Here is a 17,561-nt window from a genome sequence, read left to right on the forward strand (position 1 = left end):
GTTTGAGTGATTTGCATACATAAAAAATCCGAACACCAAACTCGAACACTCATTTTTTTTTAAGTGTCTGGTTCGCTCATCTCTACTCAGTAATCCTCTTCTGGATGAATGGGAAAAAATTCCTATACACAGACACTCCAAAATTTTGTAGAAAGCCATCACAGAAAAGTGGATACTGTTTTAGGCGTTTCAGTTATATACAGTGCTCTCCACTAAGCACTATGTCTGGGTTTCTGTCAACATTCCCAAAAGAAACAGGATTTTTGAAGAATCTCCAACAAAGCCATTCACCATTATGTAGCTGATGGGGTCACTTTGGACTTTGTCTCACCTCTGACCCAGTAGTGTTCATCTTTTTCAGATGTGCACAAAAGCGCAGCAGACCATGAAATCCTGTTATCCATGGACTGCATCCGAAACCCTGACGCAGTGCTCCGTGGAGAAACTAGCCTTAGCTGCAATGGGGAGCAAACTCCATATGGGTTAGCCTATGGGATGTCATAAATGCTCATGTAGGTGTTCCATCACTTGTCAACATAGGTCCTGAATCATTAACACTGACATTTGTACACTAGTCTTAATGAAGAGAGCACTGGAGTAAGATCACAGTCTTTCAACTGCCATGTGACGCAATCAGAAATGTACACCGGTGAGAAACGGATGTCCATTTATGTATAATTTATGCTTGGTGACACCCCATCCGAGTACCACACAATTTTCAAAAAGTGGTCAAGAGCGAGCTGGGATTGGCATAAAAACGTCAACAGTCGCACATTTTTTTTGTCCATGTTTCACGTTATACAAAAATGTTGCTACATTCAAGCATTTTTATGCCAGATTTCTGCTGAAGACTTGATGATACAACCCTATTTGGTATTTTGCCACTCATTGTGTCAGTAGTCAACTTACAAATTTGTTTCCAGTGGTTGTGATGAAGAACCATAAAAACACAGGCTATTAAAAAAAAAGCTTTATTTATCATAGTACAAGTACAGGACACCGATGGCAACAGATCTTGTCAATGGCCGATATCAAGTACAGAAAGGAAATTGCTTAATTGCAAACTATAATTAGTTATATATGAATGGCCATGTAAATGTAGGAAAGAAACTTCTTTGGTGTGTTTCTCATGTCACTATAACAGCCAACTGACTTGTCAAAAATATCAGAGTTGACATTGTTCACTGAATATGAAGGCACAATGAGAGGGCAGAGAAAGGTCACTTAGGTTCCACCGCAGGTGAAATAACTTGGGTAGGCATAAAAAAGCAGATTTGGTTTGGCCCATTGAGATGTGGATCAGTCACACCACATTCAAAAGGGTTTGTATCCAAAGAGGCTTTACAAAAAGGCACCATCAAAATTAACACAATCCTACATGTTGAGTTCTGGGTTACTTTATGCAAGGTTTGGACATATCTGATGTAAGTGGAAAATGTAACCACGTGAAGTGGATGGTAGTTTACTATATAATTAGAAAAGCTACTGATAACATGCAGCAGAAGAACCCAGCTTGTAAGGCAATGCATCAAGCTATATAATACTGCCATGGTAGGGTGGAAAGTGTGCAAGGCGCTACTTACTGAGCATAGGTAAAAGTAACACGTGTCACGACTGCCGCATGGTTGGTAATATAGCGTGAGATCTCTGATCTAGAGCAGGCATAGGTAGCGGCAAGACATGGAGCACAGCTCCTTGGTGAAAAATAATGCTCCTTAAATATATCCCTAATATACATTTCTAATACAAATAAATGCATCCCAGTTATTGTAACATAACTTCAGCTAGTTACACTGCCACTTGGGCAGCCTGGTCCTACACCAGCTGTGGTATAAACACTGGCATTAGAAGCCACTGTTTCATGTAGATCCTCCACGATCCAGAGGAGGCCCTGAACCTTTCAGGAGGTAACATCATTAGTGATTCCAGCAGGATTTCTCCTGTTTTACATATCGTCACGCTTCATCGTCTTGCCAGTAGTGCCCTGGGGAGCAGCTGCCTGTAACTCCTAATCACCAGTACAGAGGAGCTGTGGGAGGATACACGACAGGAGCTCTGTGGATGCTTTTTTTGGATTACAGTAACTTGCCATTGACAGGCAATAAAAATGCAAATTCTATCACATTTTCTGGTAATATTGTGGATCTAATGTCATTCCAGTCCTGAATGGGCCAGGTATTCTGACGCATTAACTTCATGTAAAACCCTGATGGATTTCCTACCTCTATTGACTTTGTTTCCTTTTAGAAATCTCTTGTCTATTGCTGCCCTCTACAGGTCACATGTTTGTAATACATTTAGCGTCCACAGAAAAATTCCCCACATTTTTAGGTCAGAAATGTATCAAACAAAAAGTACACATACAATTTCACTGTTCTTCTTTTAAATGAGGAATGGTTGGGGCTGCAGGAATGGAACGCAGGCTACTGAATATACACTCAGTCATTTGTTCCTATTTGGACGGGAGTTTAAAGTATCAAGTTGAGCCATTCGTGTTAACATTGCTATAAAATACAAAAAAAAAAGTGTAAAACAAAGTTTAAAAACCGTACGGTTACTGCCAAGTTTATTATGTCACTGTCAACAGTGGCGAAAATACGATTTAGCCAAGAAGAGTAACATGCTAAGAAGGCCAAATATGGAGAAGACTTGATAACCTGGCTGTGGTTGTGCAGCCTCTGCAGAGCAGAGCACGCAGACATTTCCCAGAATTTCACTGTTACCATTATTTCTAATCTCTCATTCAGCTCATATCTAGCCCAAATGATTATGGAGTACATGATCACTGGAGAATGCTCAAAACCTGGCCTACTAACTCTTCCATTCCTGTGATTTAATGATAAAAAAAATAGTGAATAAAAAAATGGAATGTAATAAAAAAAATAGTTTTCATGTAAAAACTATAAATTAATGGACTAATTAAATAGACCTGAAATTAGGAGACTATTGCAATGTGTAAACTAAGCAAGCCATTATGGCCTCTTTCTAAGATAATTGGAAGGTATCCAGCCCTCCCAAATCGGGCCTCCATTAATAACCTTACAGAACCACCAGCCACTTGAGCTCTTCTCCTGAACCTCAAATACTGTCCCTTCTTTAAAGCTGCTTGCCTCATCATCCCCATCAAAATCAGCAATGGCTACATAACAGCAATCTTTGGCCACTTCACAAGGTAATGACCTTTCCTTGAAGTCTGACTTATCTACCTTCCTTGGTGCCTGTGTCTTTGGAACAAAGCTATTTTTTACTTTGGTATCATCCATAATGGATGAAGGTAGAAATGGCTTTGCTTTTGGTGGGACAAGTATTGGCTTGTTGGAAATGGCAGTAGCTACTGAATCAGAACCTTCCTTTTGTGGTGTTGCCTTCCCATCATTGGCTTCGGTGGACAATTTCTTAGGAGGAGGGGGTCTTCTTGGCGGTATTACAGGCCTCTGTGGTGGATCTCTTCCAGGCTTTGGTTCACTGTCTGCAGTTCTCATAGGCATTGGTAATGCTTTAGATGGTGGCTCTTTAGGGATTTCATCTTCCAGCTTGTACGGATGTCTTGAATCTGGTTTTTCAAGAGGTCTGCCAGCAGCCCCTTGATAAGGTGCAGTATACATTGGAGCATCATTTGCTCCACTGTTTACAAAAGGTTCCTGCTCATTGGCTTTCTCTAGAGACTTTGCGGCAGGTTTAAGTCTACTTCTCAGATTTGAAATATCAACCTTATTTTCTGCATTAATTTCAGTTTTAGCTGCAGGGACTGGTTTGGGTCTCACTTGTGGTTTGGACTTTGAAAAGGGGTTTTGAACCATCGAGTCTACTCTCTCAATAGACTGATCAGGTTTTGGTTTGTTAGGGACAGGCTTAAGCACAGGCTTTTTCAGCTCTTTGGGTGATACTTTGTGGCCACATTCCAGTCCCATTTCATTTTTAAGCTGAAACATCTTGCCTTTGTCACCTTTTATCTCAGGTTTTTTTATGTCTTTTGGAAGTGCTTGTCTCTGAGAACTAGAAGCAATCATGTTGGGAGATGGTTTTGGAGGAGGAACACGGAGCTGTGGCATGCTTGGTCTTTCTGAAATATCTTCGGTCTTCAGCATCGATTCTCTTCTTATAGGTAGACTTGGCTTCTCCTCCCCTTCATCCTCGGCAGCTTCATCATATACACTGTTGAGTGTTTGTTCTTTACCATTTAGCTGAGTAGTTTTAAAGCCTTGCTCTTTGTTTTTCCACTTTGCTATAGAATCTGTGCCATTTTGAGGTGGCTCAGGCAGAGGTCTACAAGGTCCAGATGTTTCTTCCAAAGAAGAATTCTCTGCTGAAGCATTTGCCAAGCACAACTGAGCCATCTCATTAGGCAAAGGAGCCAAAAAGTTAGGTCTTGAAGCACTGCTGGTCTTTTTATACTTGTCAATAAAGGTAGCAGGGGCCCAGCCCTCCTTATCATCAATCTGAATGTACCACCAGCCACCATGGTTTTTCTCTATTACCTAATGGGAAACACATAGAAATATGTTAATATAAAAATTATGTATAATGATCACACACATTTCAAGGATGGAGATGGTCAATGCTAGTCAATTTGCATTTGCAAATTTAAGAACATATGGTAATTACTTCTAGGCTTCCTTATGTTGATGTTTAGGATTATTAAGCGTTAAGTTACCTATGAACAACTCACCCACCTCCTCTTTTCAATATAATGAGTCTAGCCCTTTATTGTCTTTTCCAATTCTGTACTCTACACCCTAACTGGGACTCATGGCTATGAATGCCTTAATGTCTCTGGTCAAGCTAGTCTTAGGCTAAGTTCACACTTCCGTTATTTTGCTTCCGTCGCAATCCATCACCTTGAGGAATCCGTTTTTTCCCCATAGACTTCTATTAACAACAGATTGCAATGGATGGCCTTGCGTTGCATCTGCCGCGTGACTGATCAGTCGTTTACTGACTGACTGTCAGGTGGGAGCAACGCTAAATGTAAAGTTTTTTGGAGCGGCAAAAAAAGGGACTCCGCAGGTGTCCATTGCCATCCGTCAAAAGCTATAATGGATGTCTATGGTGCTGGATTCTGCCGTAATCCGTCACACCTCGAAATCCAGTGCTGGATTCAGTCATGCTCTACTGAGCATGCCCAGCATGTTTGGCACACCCATTGTGCTGTACCAAACACAAACGGTTCACGACAGACCCGTCAAAAAACAGACGCACAATGGCTGTAACGGACGTGATGGATCAGTTCTTTCACAGGATTCCTGTGAAATAACACATCCGTTGCGTCAGTTGACATCTAAAAAACGACAGAAGCAAAACAACGGAAGTGTGAGCTTAGCCTTAAGGGTGCTTTACACTCTGCGACATCACTAGCGATCTCATCAGTGATGTGACACGCTAGATAGCAGATGCGACCTGCCGAGATCGCACATAGGTCGGTTTTTGAAGCGTCGGTCACATGTGCGATCTCGGCAGATCGCATCTGCTATCTAGCGTGTCACATCGCTAATGAGATCGCTAGCGATGTCGCAGCGTGTAAAGCACCCTTTAGACCTCTTGAGACTAAAGTTGTATAATCCACCCCATCCCTTTTATTGTAAAGCCCACTTAAGTACTCCCTTTTTTCCTTAACTCCTTTTTTTTCTTCTTTTGTGCCTATTCTTTTTCAAACAACTTCTTTCAACCTGAAGGCCTGGAAATCTTGAGAAGTGTGCCATTCTACTCAATTCACCAATTCATGTGTTCCCACAATCCACATCAAGCTTTCCTTTCTGTAGTGAGACCCTAACCTAATTTTGATCAAACATGCCTCTCCTGTTTTATCCAAACTACAGCAAGACGTCCGACAAACCACTATAATCAAGGATCCTACTTTATGCTACTCTCAGATGGGGCAGCAAACACCTTTTTCTTTTAAAAGTCAAAACTGGCACAAAACATGTAAAAACATTGTAATCCATCCTCAAAACTGGCACAGACATCTTTACTAAAATACTGTATATTATATTCCATCCTAAAAAGAGTCTTCACCTATGTGAATATCTACCTAGCTCAGACTAAAGGTGGCTTTACACGCTGCGACATCGCTAGCAATTGCTAGCGATGTCGAGCGCGATAGCACCCGCCCCCGTCGCACATGCGATATGTGGTGATTGCTGCCGTAGCGAACATTATCGCTACGGCAGCGTCACACGCACATACTTGGTCATCGACATCGCTGTGACCGCCGAACAATATCTCCTTCAAGGGGTAGGTGCGTTCGGCGTCACAGCGACGTCACTAAGCGGCTGGCCAATAGAAGTGGAGGGGCGGAGATGAGAGGGACATAACATCCCGCCCACCTCCTTCCTTCCGCATTGTTGGTGGAGGCAGGTAAGGAGATGTTTGTCGTTACTGCGGTGTCACACACAGCGATGTGTGGTGCTGCAGGAACGACAAACAACATCATACCGGCAGCAGCAGTGATATTATGAAAAGGAGCGACGTGTCATCAATCAACGATTTTTTGCGTTTTGCGTTTTTGCGATCGATGATCGTCGCTCCTAGGGTTTACACGCTGCGATGTCGGTAACGGCACCGGATGTGCGTCACTAACAACGTGACCCCGACGATATATCGTTACCGATGTCGCAACGTGTAAAGCCCGCCTAAGACTCCACCTAACCGGTACATTTAGACTTTATTCAAACCTTCTCTGAGGGAACCCTGATAGAGGAAGATGTTAATATTGTGATGGAATCTTAAATTGATGCTTCTAGGGGAGTGACTCACTCGTCCATGCTCCATTGCTAGGGTACATGCTAGGGTACCTGACCACACCACCAGGCACAGGGGTCATTTACACTGGATGAGGGACCAGTGGGCCTTATTGCGGTTTACTGACAAAAGTCGATTGACACTGAGCAGAAATGATGCTCGCTAACAATGTTGGAGACACCAAGGAGAGCGCTATGCATCAGCTATCATTAGACAAGTGTGACGCCATGGCCGGGCCAGGTAGTCACAAATAGAGCCCCGCAATACACCTTTCCCTCACAGGTAACACACAGCCAACCTCAAAACCCTAGTCACCCCACTCAGGGCTTGATAGACACACCAGGGGGCGGAACCAGGCGGTTGGAAGATGCCCACCGAGGAGTCCTAGATAGCCCGGGGCGGGAAAGTAGCCAGAGAAGTTTATGTTTAGAGTACAAGTTGGAAAGGAGTGTGGGCTGGAGCTGCGTCCAGCTCCAGCGGAGGAGAGAACCCAAATTGAACAGGTGCCAGGGTAGGAGCCCTGGTGCCTTTGGGTAGGAGGCAGACGACGGTCTCTGTCTGCAGGAGCCAGGAAGACGGCTCGGTGGAACCGAGGTGGACCAAAACAGGGTAGTGGCCCGCCGGTACTGACCCGTGGAACCGACTCGGAAACTGGAGCACAAAGGGGGGTATTCAGACCCTGAAGCTAGGTCCAGAAGTGATTGGGGGCTTGCTAATTAACTGATTGCGGCCAGGACTAGAGGTCCTGTCCCACCCAAAGTCCCGACTGAAGGCAACAGCCCACTGAGGGGGATAAAAGGCCACCGCCACGGCTCAGAGATCCCACGGGCCAGCGTCTGCGGGCAAAGGGCTCCTTAGGCAGCCACAAGCTGGGAGCGGACGCCTGAAGTTGCAAGCACAGGCAGTCCACCATCTTAGACAGGTGCAGGAGAAAGACAGAGACCACCAGCCGGGTGGGGGAACCCGAACGCAGCCGTCTGCGGGTACCGACCACCATCACCTTGGTTTACCAGAGACTCGTGTGTTTTCTGATAGTGAGTACACCAGCACCCTGCGGTCGCCCATCTCCCTGCATCACCAAACCCCCAATGGGTCCCGGGGCCACCATCCCTGCCCACGGATCTGTTAACAACTTGCACAACATCTCCCCCGGGTGCCCCGTAACTGCAGCGGTGGTGTCCAATATCACCACACACTGTGGGTGGCGTCACGAACTCCGTACGGCTCAGCCCGTACATATACGTCCTAAATCCACCATCCCATCACTTCCCCTTTTCATTTGAAGTGACTGTGAGGCCCCCAGGTCCGGAGACTCTCGAGCCACCCACAGAAGGACCGGATCCGAGCAGCTCGGCTGCCGAGAGCGGGGCGGTACACCTCAAATTTCTGGCGTCACAAACAGGATACTTACCCATCCATTTACCTTGTGGAAGTGCACCTTGTATTGAAGTCAGCGGTGATCCGTTGAAAAATTTCCAGAAAACGCCATCTTGCCGCCATCTTTTGGTGCGAAGATTCCCGCCAAGGGTCTTCTTCCCCGCGAAAAGAGCGTGAAAGCTGAAGCCCCGCCCCCTGGGAACACGGCTTAAAAGCAAGGCCGGAAGTCAAAAAATGTAACTTACAAGCCGAGAAGAGGAGTGCCAGGACAAGACCAAGGGGGAGCAGATGGAAGATGTCTGCTCCTAAACCCGATGCCGGCCCCGCGCCGACCGCTAGAGCGGCGGCGCCCGCGGGGGAAGCAGCCGGCGAGGAAGCTGCAGCTCCCGCTCCGGCTGCAAGAGCAGCGGACCCCAAAACTACGGTGGTGATTCCCTGTGTAGCAGCTGGCGGTGACCCGCCTGCCACAGGAGGGATGTAGTCTCCGGCGGTCCACCCAGCTGCAACGGGAGCGGTACCCGACTCAGATAACACCTTAGCTGCCAGCCCGGAATTTGATGAGACGGATGGCAGCGGCTCTGAGGGAGATACGGAGTTCATCTCAGAGGATGAGGCCCCGATCGTCTTTGGAGATATGATGATAGCAGTCTGCAGGTACTGAAGGCAGCTAGGGCACTTTGCAGGTATGTGCCCTGAGAATGCCCGGCCTTGAAGGGGTCGGAGACTGCCGCAAGTTTTGAAGTTGATGTTTCCCGTTGTTTAATTGCCCGTTACATACAAAAAGACATGGCTGAGAACTTGCAGGCCAACCCAAAAACTATTGGGCCTTGTAAATAGTCCCTGACCACCCTTTTCATCGTCCTGCAGTCTCCGGAGAGGCTGGTTGGAAGACGGACCTGCGGCAGAGTAGGCCGAGGTCCCGTCACCACGGAAACCAGTGACTACCCTCCGGGTCAGGGGTCCCCTGGACGTGGGGCCTCTGAGAGAGACTGCCAGGTAAGGAACTTATTACCCGGCCCGTGTGGGCAACACCCGGACCCGAACCCGTTTCCTGGACTGGGGAAAAGGGGTGCGCACCAGTGCTTAGCGGTGGCATCCAGAACAATACAGATTCCAAGTGGCAGCACATCCAACCAGGATAATAGACCTTGTCTTTCATGAGGTCCGTTAGGCATATTTCTCCACCATAGCATATTTGAAATAGACACTGTCTATTTGGCTCCCAATGGGCCAACCAGACAGATGTAACTACTCCAGCTAATCTCCTAAGTCTAGACTTCTGGAATACATTCCAACTTACACATTGCCTGCACTTCCTTCCATAATCTAAACACAACCAGACCACTAAAGCCATTGACACACTATGCTTGTCCTAGCGTACAGTGCAACATTTTTTTCCCACTATTTATAGATGGCTCACCAAACCTCCTGAAAATTGATCAACACCAATTCTCGAGAAATGGGAAAAGATCTCCAAACCACTTGGACAACAGAAGAGAGGTCGACGTTATTGACTGTAGTACACAAAATCTTGATCTTCTCTAAGTGCCAATAATCCAATTCTAAACTCCATACCAGATAGTGCAGAGTTTCTACCGTGACCAACAAACTCTTCCATGTTTCTTCTACTCTATACTGGTGATTGGGTAAGAACGGGCAGGTAAGGTAAACCTTCTCCACAATGTCTACCATTGCAGACTCTGCACTATTTACTGAACACTGCTAAAGTGTATATCCACCAGATGAAAATCCACAGTATCTCCAACTATTACTCTATAGTTTAAACATATCAATGAGATCCATCATACGTCAATCAGATACATTGAACAGAAATCCTAACCTCCAAGAACAAAAAAAAACATCTACAGTTGACCAAGCATGGGTCTACTGGATTCAATTGACTTGCTACCGAGAGTCTGAAAGGCTTATAGGTGCCCAGGCCAATTACGAGGTATAACATCTCAATGCTGTCAAACAATTATTTCCCTCCCACCCTCACCGTTGGTATCCCCTCCCTCATTACCCTTGGTCTACCAAATTCCCAAGATTTAGCTTCCCTGTTTTCCCAATGAAAATTATTTAGGCTACTTTTAGGAAATATTCTTAACTAACAGTGAATATCGTAGAATCTGTTCATATCGACATGTACTTATCTTTTTTTATTCTGTACTGTTCTTAATTGTCGGGTAATATGTTGCCACATGAATGCAAGTATACTTTAATACCTATAAAATGTGTTACCTCTTAGAATACTGAAAGGCCCTGTTATCTCCATATTGTAAACCTAATAAAATTTTAATGTGAAAAATAAAAAACACAACTCTTACCTCCACTTTTAGTCCTGCCTGGAAGCTGATCCCATCAGGAATGGTGGTCTGGAAGTCTGCAATAGTGTAATACTCTTCTTCAACATGTGGTGGAGTAGGAGGTTTAGGGAGATTTAGTCCTCGTGGCTGAAGTATTTCCATCAGAAGAAACCATGCAAAAGAAAGCATAGTAAAGATAATACAATTAGCATACCTATTTAATGCAATATGAATGTACTATGTAAAAGAAATATTCTGACACTGAGTTGCTAGTAGCTGCATTGGAAACCTCTTGGGTCTCCTGTTCCTTTCTTAAACCAAAGTAAAAAATGGTTGACACATATTGTAAAAATGGGCAAACAAATGAAAAACTGATCACCAGGGTTTTTTTTCAGTTTGAATTAGGCCTAAAGCAGTTTTTACATAAGTAATACTTGGCATTCCGAGTGTTGCTTGAAATGGTAATATGTTTATTAAAGTGATTGCAATTTAAATAAAAAAGGGTAGACGTTTCTGTCACATTCAGACCTTCATCAGTACCAAAGAGTTAAACAGTGCTGTGCTGCGCTGTAGTGCAGTGTCCACTGCTAACAGGGGGGTGTGTATAGGAACCCACTTGTGCACTGCTCTTACAGAAGTGCTACGGGTGCTCTACATAAAGCAGATTTTTTACGAATGTATTAATTAGCAGTACTCCATCGTTATTGTGGAACAGAAATAATGTTATTATAGGATTTTACTGTGCATATTTTAACAATGGAGCTCATAAAACTTTCACAGAATTTGCGGATGGAAGACTCCTCTTGAAATCAGTGTAAGTGAATAAAATACTCAGAGATCCATACGTGATCCATCTTTTATCTATATTTCTCCAAATGTATTCTGTTTATCATCCATATTGCATCTATTATTTAAAACAGCTTTCATAACGTGAAGCTAAAATTCTCAGTATTTTTTTATAGGCTCTTTTAAAGGGAACCTGTCTGGTGAAATATGCACCCAGAACCAGGAGCAGCTCTGGGTGCATATTGCTAGTCCCTGCCTAACTGTCCCTGTATACACTAACATAAATAAAGAGATCTTTAGAAAAAATATTTCTAAAGATCTTTTTGCATATGCTAATGAGGCCAGCGACTAGTCGCCTGGGCGTTCGTTCCCTTGGCTAGTCGGCCCCCTTAAGATGTTAGCATGCCTCTGTGGGTGTGCTAACATGCTAATGAATGCTAGCGTTAGAGGAGGGTCGTGCTCACCTCTCGGCTGCCACTGCTGGTTTTCGACTTAGTGCGCATGATCATAAGTCCCAGACTTCCAGTTATGCGTATTATGAAGCAGGGTGTACGTGTCCTGGCTTAAAACTAGTGAAGTGACGTACGAAACGTGCGTCGGAGGGCGAGACACGCAAAAACACAGGTATTAAAAAGTTTTTATTTATTTATTTATTATCTACCTATTAGGGTAATTTGGACACTGGTTCTTTGATACAGATGTAGATACCTCATACATGTGTAAAAAGTGCAATATTGATTCCTGTGTCATTTATCCCCTAAATACTGTGTATTAATATGAATTAATTTATTATACTGAACTGTTAAAAATATATTAAATTATTGTACGTAGTATAGTCACACACTGGTAATTTATTGTTAGTATTTTGAGAATTTTTCGAAAGGGAAGGATATTGTGGGTTAATTTATTGGATTGATATTGATCAGTTAATCACTTTATATTTAGTTAATTGAATTCTATTGAAGTTTTATAAATTGAATAATAATCTTTGCATCTATTTACGTCACTTGTACATCATTTACACATTTTTAGGGGTCATTTATTTATTCTAACCGGGGTTTTGCGCCCTTGATTGCATAGGTAGGCACTCTGTCAAAAGCAATTAGTAAATTAATATTTTGTATGTTGAATTTTGTTATGTAAATAAAAAATTTAGTTTTAATCAGTGAAGTTGTGTAGTATTAATTCCTTTGTTTAGAAGATATTATTTGGATTCTATTGGTGTAGTGCACATGATCGGAAGTCCGGGGATGTTCTAATCTTGCGCACTGAGTCAAAAATCAGTGGTGGCAGCTGAGGGGAGAGCGACCATGCCTCTGACGCTGCGCATTCATTAGCATGTTAGTACACCCATGGGGGTGTGCTTACATGCTAAAGGGGCCAACTAGCCAGGGGAAGTAACACCCTTGCAACTAGTCACTGACCTCATTAGCATATGATAAACTATCTTTAGAAATACGTTTTCTAAAGCTTTCGTTTTCTATGCTACTAGATACAGGGGCAGTTAGACAGGGATTAGCAATATGCATCCAGAACTGCTCGTGGTCCTGGGTGCATATTGCATCTGACAGGTTCCCCTTAAGCAGTTCAAGACCAGGTCATTTACCTCTGTCCGTGACCAGACAGATTTTTTTTTTCAATTATATTTTTCACCTTTGTTCATGTGGCTTAATTTTTAAATTTATCTTATTTTCATACGCTCTTTTTTTTTACAATATTGGATCATATTGGTAGGGAAATAAAGGAGATACACGTCTGTTTTACAAATGTTTTCATTTTTGTTATGACTACAAAGCACCAGTAAAATATATTTTAAAATAGTTACTCTTTTCATAAGTTATTATTTATACATTGGTCACCTTTTTTTTTTTGCATGAGTAGTAACAGACATTTGGATTTACCATGGCTATTTTAATTTGCCTAGTTATTTTTTCTGCTCTTTATTTATTTTTATGTATTTATTTATTTCACACATTGTGCCACCTATAAAGGTCACAAAAAACCTTTGGGGGTTATTTCAACATTTAAATCCTTTTTTCCCAGTTAGAAGGGAAATTCAGCCTCCTGGATGTATAGCAGAGCTGATTTGGGTCTCCTATTATCCAGCAGCTTCTGGACATCGATCTGGACAAACTTTAACCCTTCACCCCCGGCCACTAAAACACCCTAATGACCGGGCCATTTTTTGCAATTCTGACCAGTGTCACTTTGACAGGTTATAACTCTGGAACGCTTCAACGGATCCTGGCGATTCTGAGATTGTTTTTTCGTGACATATTGTACTTCATCTCAGTGGTAAATTTAGGCCGATATTTTTTGCGTTTATTTGTGAAAATTTAGGAAATTTTGCAAAAATTTTGAAAATTTCGCAATTTTCAAACTTTGAAAATGTATGCCCATAAATCCGAGAGATATGTCACACAAAATAGTTACTAAATAACATTTCCCACTTGTCTACTTTACATCAGCGCAATTTTCGAAACAAATTTTTTTTTCGTTAGGAAGTTAGAAGGGGTCAAAGGTCATCAGCAATTTCTCATTTTTCCAACAAAATTTACAAAATAATTTTTTTTAGGGACCACATCACATTTGAAGTGACTTTGAGAGACCTAGGTGACAGAAAATAACACAAAAATGTTACTTTAGCCATAAAATTTTTATTTTTACAAGGGAGAAAAGAGAAAGTGCACCCTACAATTTATTGTGCATGTTCTCCTGAGTACGCTGATACCCCATATGTGGTAAAAATCAATTGTTTGGGCGCACAGCGGAGCTCGGAACGGAAGGCGCGCCATTTGAATTTTTGAACGCAAAATTAGCTGCACTCATTAGCTGACGCCATGTCGGGTTTGAAGACCCCCTGAGGTGCCTAAACAATGGAGCTCCCCCACAAGTGACCCCATTTTGGAAACTAGAGCCCTCAAATAAATTTTCTAGATGTTTGGTGAGCACTTTGAACACCTGGGGGCTTCACAGACGTTTATAGCGTTGAGCCGTGAAAAGAAAAAAAAATTGTTTTTACCACAAAACGGTTGCTTCAACTAGGTAGCTTTTTTTTTCACAAGGGTAACAGGAAAAAATGCACCATAAAATGTATTGTGTATTTTCTCCTGAGTACGCAGATACCTCATATGTGGTGGAAATCAAATGTTTGGACACACGGCAGTGCTCGGAAGGCAAGGAGCGCCATTTGAATTTTTGAGTGCAAAATTAGCTGCACCTGTTAGCGGACGCCATGTCAGGTTTGAAGACCCCCTGAGGTGCCTAAACAATGGAGCTCCCCCACAAGTGACCCCATTTTGGAAACTAGAGCCCTCAAATAATTTTTCTAGATGTTTGGTGAGCACTTTGAACACCTGGGGGCTTCCCAGAAGTTTATAGCGTTGAGCCGTGAAAAGAAAAAAATTTTTTTTTACCACAAAACGGTTGCTTCAACTAGGTAGCTTTTTTTTTCACAAGGGTAACAGGAAAAAATGCACCATAAAATGTATTGTGCATTTTCTCCTGAGTACGCAGATACCTCATATGTGGTGGAAAGTAATTGTTTGGGCGCATGGCGGGGCTCAGAAGAGAAGGAGCGCCATTTGACAGCAAAAGTGGTTGGAATCATTAGCGGACGCCATGTCACGTTTGGAGACCCCCTATGGTGCCTAAACAGTGGAGCGCCCCCACAAGTGACCCCATTTTGGAAACTAGAGCCCTCAAATAATTTTTCTAGATGTTTGGTGAGCACTTTGAACACCTGGGGGCTTCACAGAAGTTTATAACGTTGAGCTATGAAAAGAATTTTTTTTTTTTTTACCACAAAACGGTTGCTTCAACTAGGTAGCTTTTTTTTCCACAAGGCTATCAGGAAAAAATGCACCATAAAATGTATTGTGCATTTTCTCCTGAGTACGTAGATACCTCACATGTGGTGGAAAGTAATTGTTTGGGCACATGGTGGGGCTCAGAAGAGAAGGAACGTCATTTGACTTTTCAAACGCACAGACGCAGTGCACTGATCGGCCGCTGCAGGACGCACGGTCGGATGCGATACAAAAAGCGTCGGGGATACGTATAAAAAAAAGTCACGCCAAAAATTGACCATGGATGCAGATATGTTATGTGCATCCCTGATCAGCGCTTGGCGGGATGCACGGACGGATGGGATACAAAAAGCGTTGCGGATACGGAAAAAAATCACGCCAAAAATTGAGCAGGGACGCAGATCCGTTATCTGCATCCCTGATCAGCGCTTGGCGGGACGCACGGACGGATGCGATACAAAAAGCGTCGGGGAAACGGAAAAAAAAGTCCCGCCAAAAATTGAGCAGGGATGCAGATCCGTTATCTGCATCCCTGATCAGCGCTTGGCGGGACGCACGGACGGATGCCATACAAAAAGCGTCGGGGATACGGAAAAAAAGTCCCGCCAAACATTGAGCAGGGATGCAGATCCGTTATCTGCATCCCTGATCAGCGCTTGGCGGGACGCACGGACGGATGCCATACAAAAAGCATCGGGGATACGGAAAAAAAAGTCCCGCCAAAAATTGAGCAGGGATGCAGATCCGTTATCTGCATCCCTGATCAGCGCTTGGCGGGACGCACGGACGAATGCCATACAAAAAGCGTCGGGGATACGGAAAAAAAAAAAAAGTCACGCCAAAAATTGAGCAGGGATGCAGATCCGTTATCTGCATCCCTGATCAGCGCTCAGCGGGACGCACGGACTGATGAGGTGTAAAAATGGACAGGGTACAGAAAAAAAAAAAAAAAGTTATACTCACAGTACCCAGAGGATCACTGACCAGAAGAGCTGCAGAGGAACAAGAAGGCAGTGAGATGGACAGCTTTACAGGAGCAGCAGGCAGATCAGCAGAATGCCCAGGAAGGACCCAGCGATGGAGGCAGATGTGATCGGGCCGGTGAAGACAGGTAAGAGGACGTCGGGGGAGAGCAGAGGGGGAGAGAGAGGGGGAGAGCAGAGGGGGAGAGGGGGGGGTGAGAGCAGAGGGGGGGGGTGAGCGCAGAGGGGGAGGGGGAGCAGAGGAGGAGACCGGAGAGGGAGCTGCAGAAGCAGAATAGAGATAATGGGGGAGGCAGTCAGATCGCGGGGGGAGCAGATCGGGATGTCGGGGGGGGGGAGCAGATCGGGATGTCGGGGGGCAGATCGCAGGGGGGCACGGGCAGGGGCTATCACAGGAGCGCGCAGGGGCACCACGGGAGCGCGCACGGGCTGCAAGGTGAGCACAGTACTCACGTGACCTCAGCTACGGTGGCGGCGGCAGCAGCAGCGGTGGCGTGGTACCACAAGTACCAGCCACTGCACGCTGCAGACATGTTGGGGGAGGGCTCGCAGGCCAGCACAGGCCTGGGGAGGGCGGCCACCGGCAGATCAGACCGCCCCACTGCACACTGATTGGAGCGATTGCGCGTCATATCATGATCGCTCCAATCAGTGCTGCAGGGGCTGGGGGCGACATGTTTGAGGTCCACCTATGATATGCTGCAGCAGCTGCGGCATCTCATAGCTGGATCTCACAGTATCGCACTAATTCGGGCATTATTTTTGCCGAAATTAGTGCGAACGATGTGGTTGGCGGTTCAGATTTGAACAGCCAATCACATCGATCGTCGATAGGGGGTGGCGATGCCGCCCCCCCTGGGGTCAAGCAAAGGTCCCCTGCTGTAAGAAACAGCAGGGGACATCATTTGAAAGCCGTTGCTATGGCCACGGCAATCAAATGAAGTTTAGGCAGTAAAATTACGTCCTTGGTCGTTAAGTCACGTTAACATAGGACGTAATTTTACTGCCCGCGATCGTGAAGGGGTTAAAGGACCCACAAATATATAAAAAATGATCCAAAAAATATATAGTTACATTATAAATCGTTTAGTTTCATGGTAAGTCAACAGCTCATCATTATTACCTACAAGTAATACTGATACAATGTTGATGATATAATAAACCAATTTTATTTCTAATATGACAATATTAAGGATCCTTGTTTGTGTTAGACAGGCCTTAATCATTTTAAATTTGGATTATGCTAACAAAGCTCATGTCTAGAGATAAGCAAACCTGAACAGTAAAGTATGGTGTTCATACCGAACCTGGACTTGACAAAAAAATAATTGTTTGAGATCGGAGGCTTTACATATGCAAACCACTTGTGCGAGCATCAATATCGGATACGCTCGGAGCTCGGCCCATTGCGAGACGCTTACAGTGTTTCAATGGCTCTCACTGGGTCAGCGTTATCAGCTGTAGTGTGAAAAAATAAATAAATAAATAAAACACCTGGCCTCCATTTTTCATGGCTGACTGTATGTGGGTGGAGAGCCGAGCTACCCAATCACCGACTTTCA

The 17,561-nt window shown here is 44.3% G+C and overlaps 1 protein-coding gene across 2 annotated transcripts in view; it reads right to left on the reverse strand.

Moving 5' to 3' along the window:
* Window positions 1-17,561, reverse strand: part of SH3PXD2B (SH3 and PX domains 2B) — a 259,726-nt gene continuing 242,165 nt past the window's right edge. Inside the window, exons 12-13 of one of the 2 annotated variants that reach the window (XM_075344622.1) lie at window positions 10,443-10,568; window positions 1-4,478 (exon numbers count right to left, since the gene is read on the reverse strand). In XM_075344622.1, coding sequence (XP_075200737.1) covers window positions 2,973-4,478; window positions 10,443-10,568 — 1,632 coding nt within the window. In that variant the 3' untranslated portion in view covers window positions 1-2,972. The remainder of the gene's footprint in view (window positions 4,479-10,442; window positions 10,569-17,561) is intronic. The other variant, XM_075344621.1, reaches the window with a different exon arrangement.

This window comes from Anomaloglossus baeobatrachus, chromosome 4 (genome assembly GCF_048569485.1).
Source record: "Anomaloglossus baeobatrachus isolate aAnoBae1 chromosome 4, aAnoBae1.hap1, whole genome shotgun sequence".
NCBI classification, from domain to species: domain Eukaryota; kingdom Metazoa; phylum Chordata; class Amphibia; order Anura; family Aromobatidae; genus Anomaloglossus; species Anomaloglossus baeobatrachus.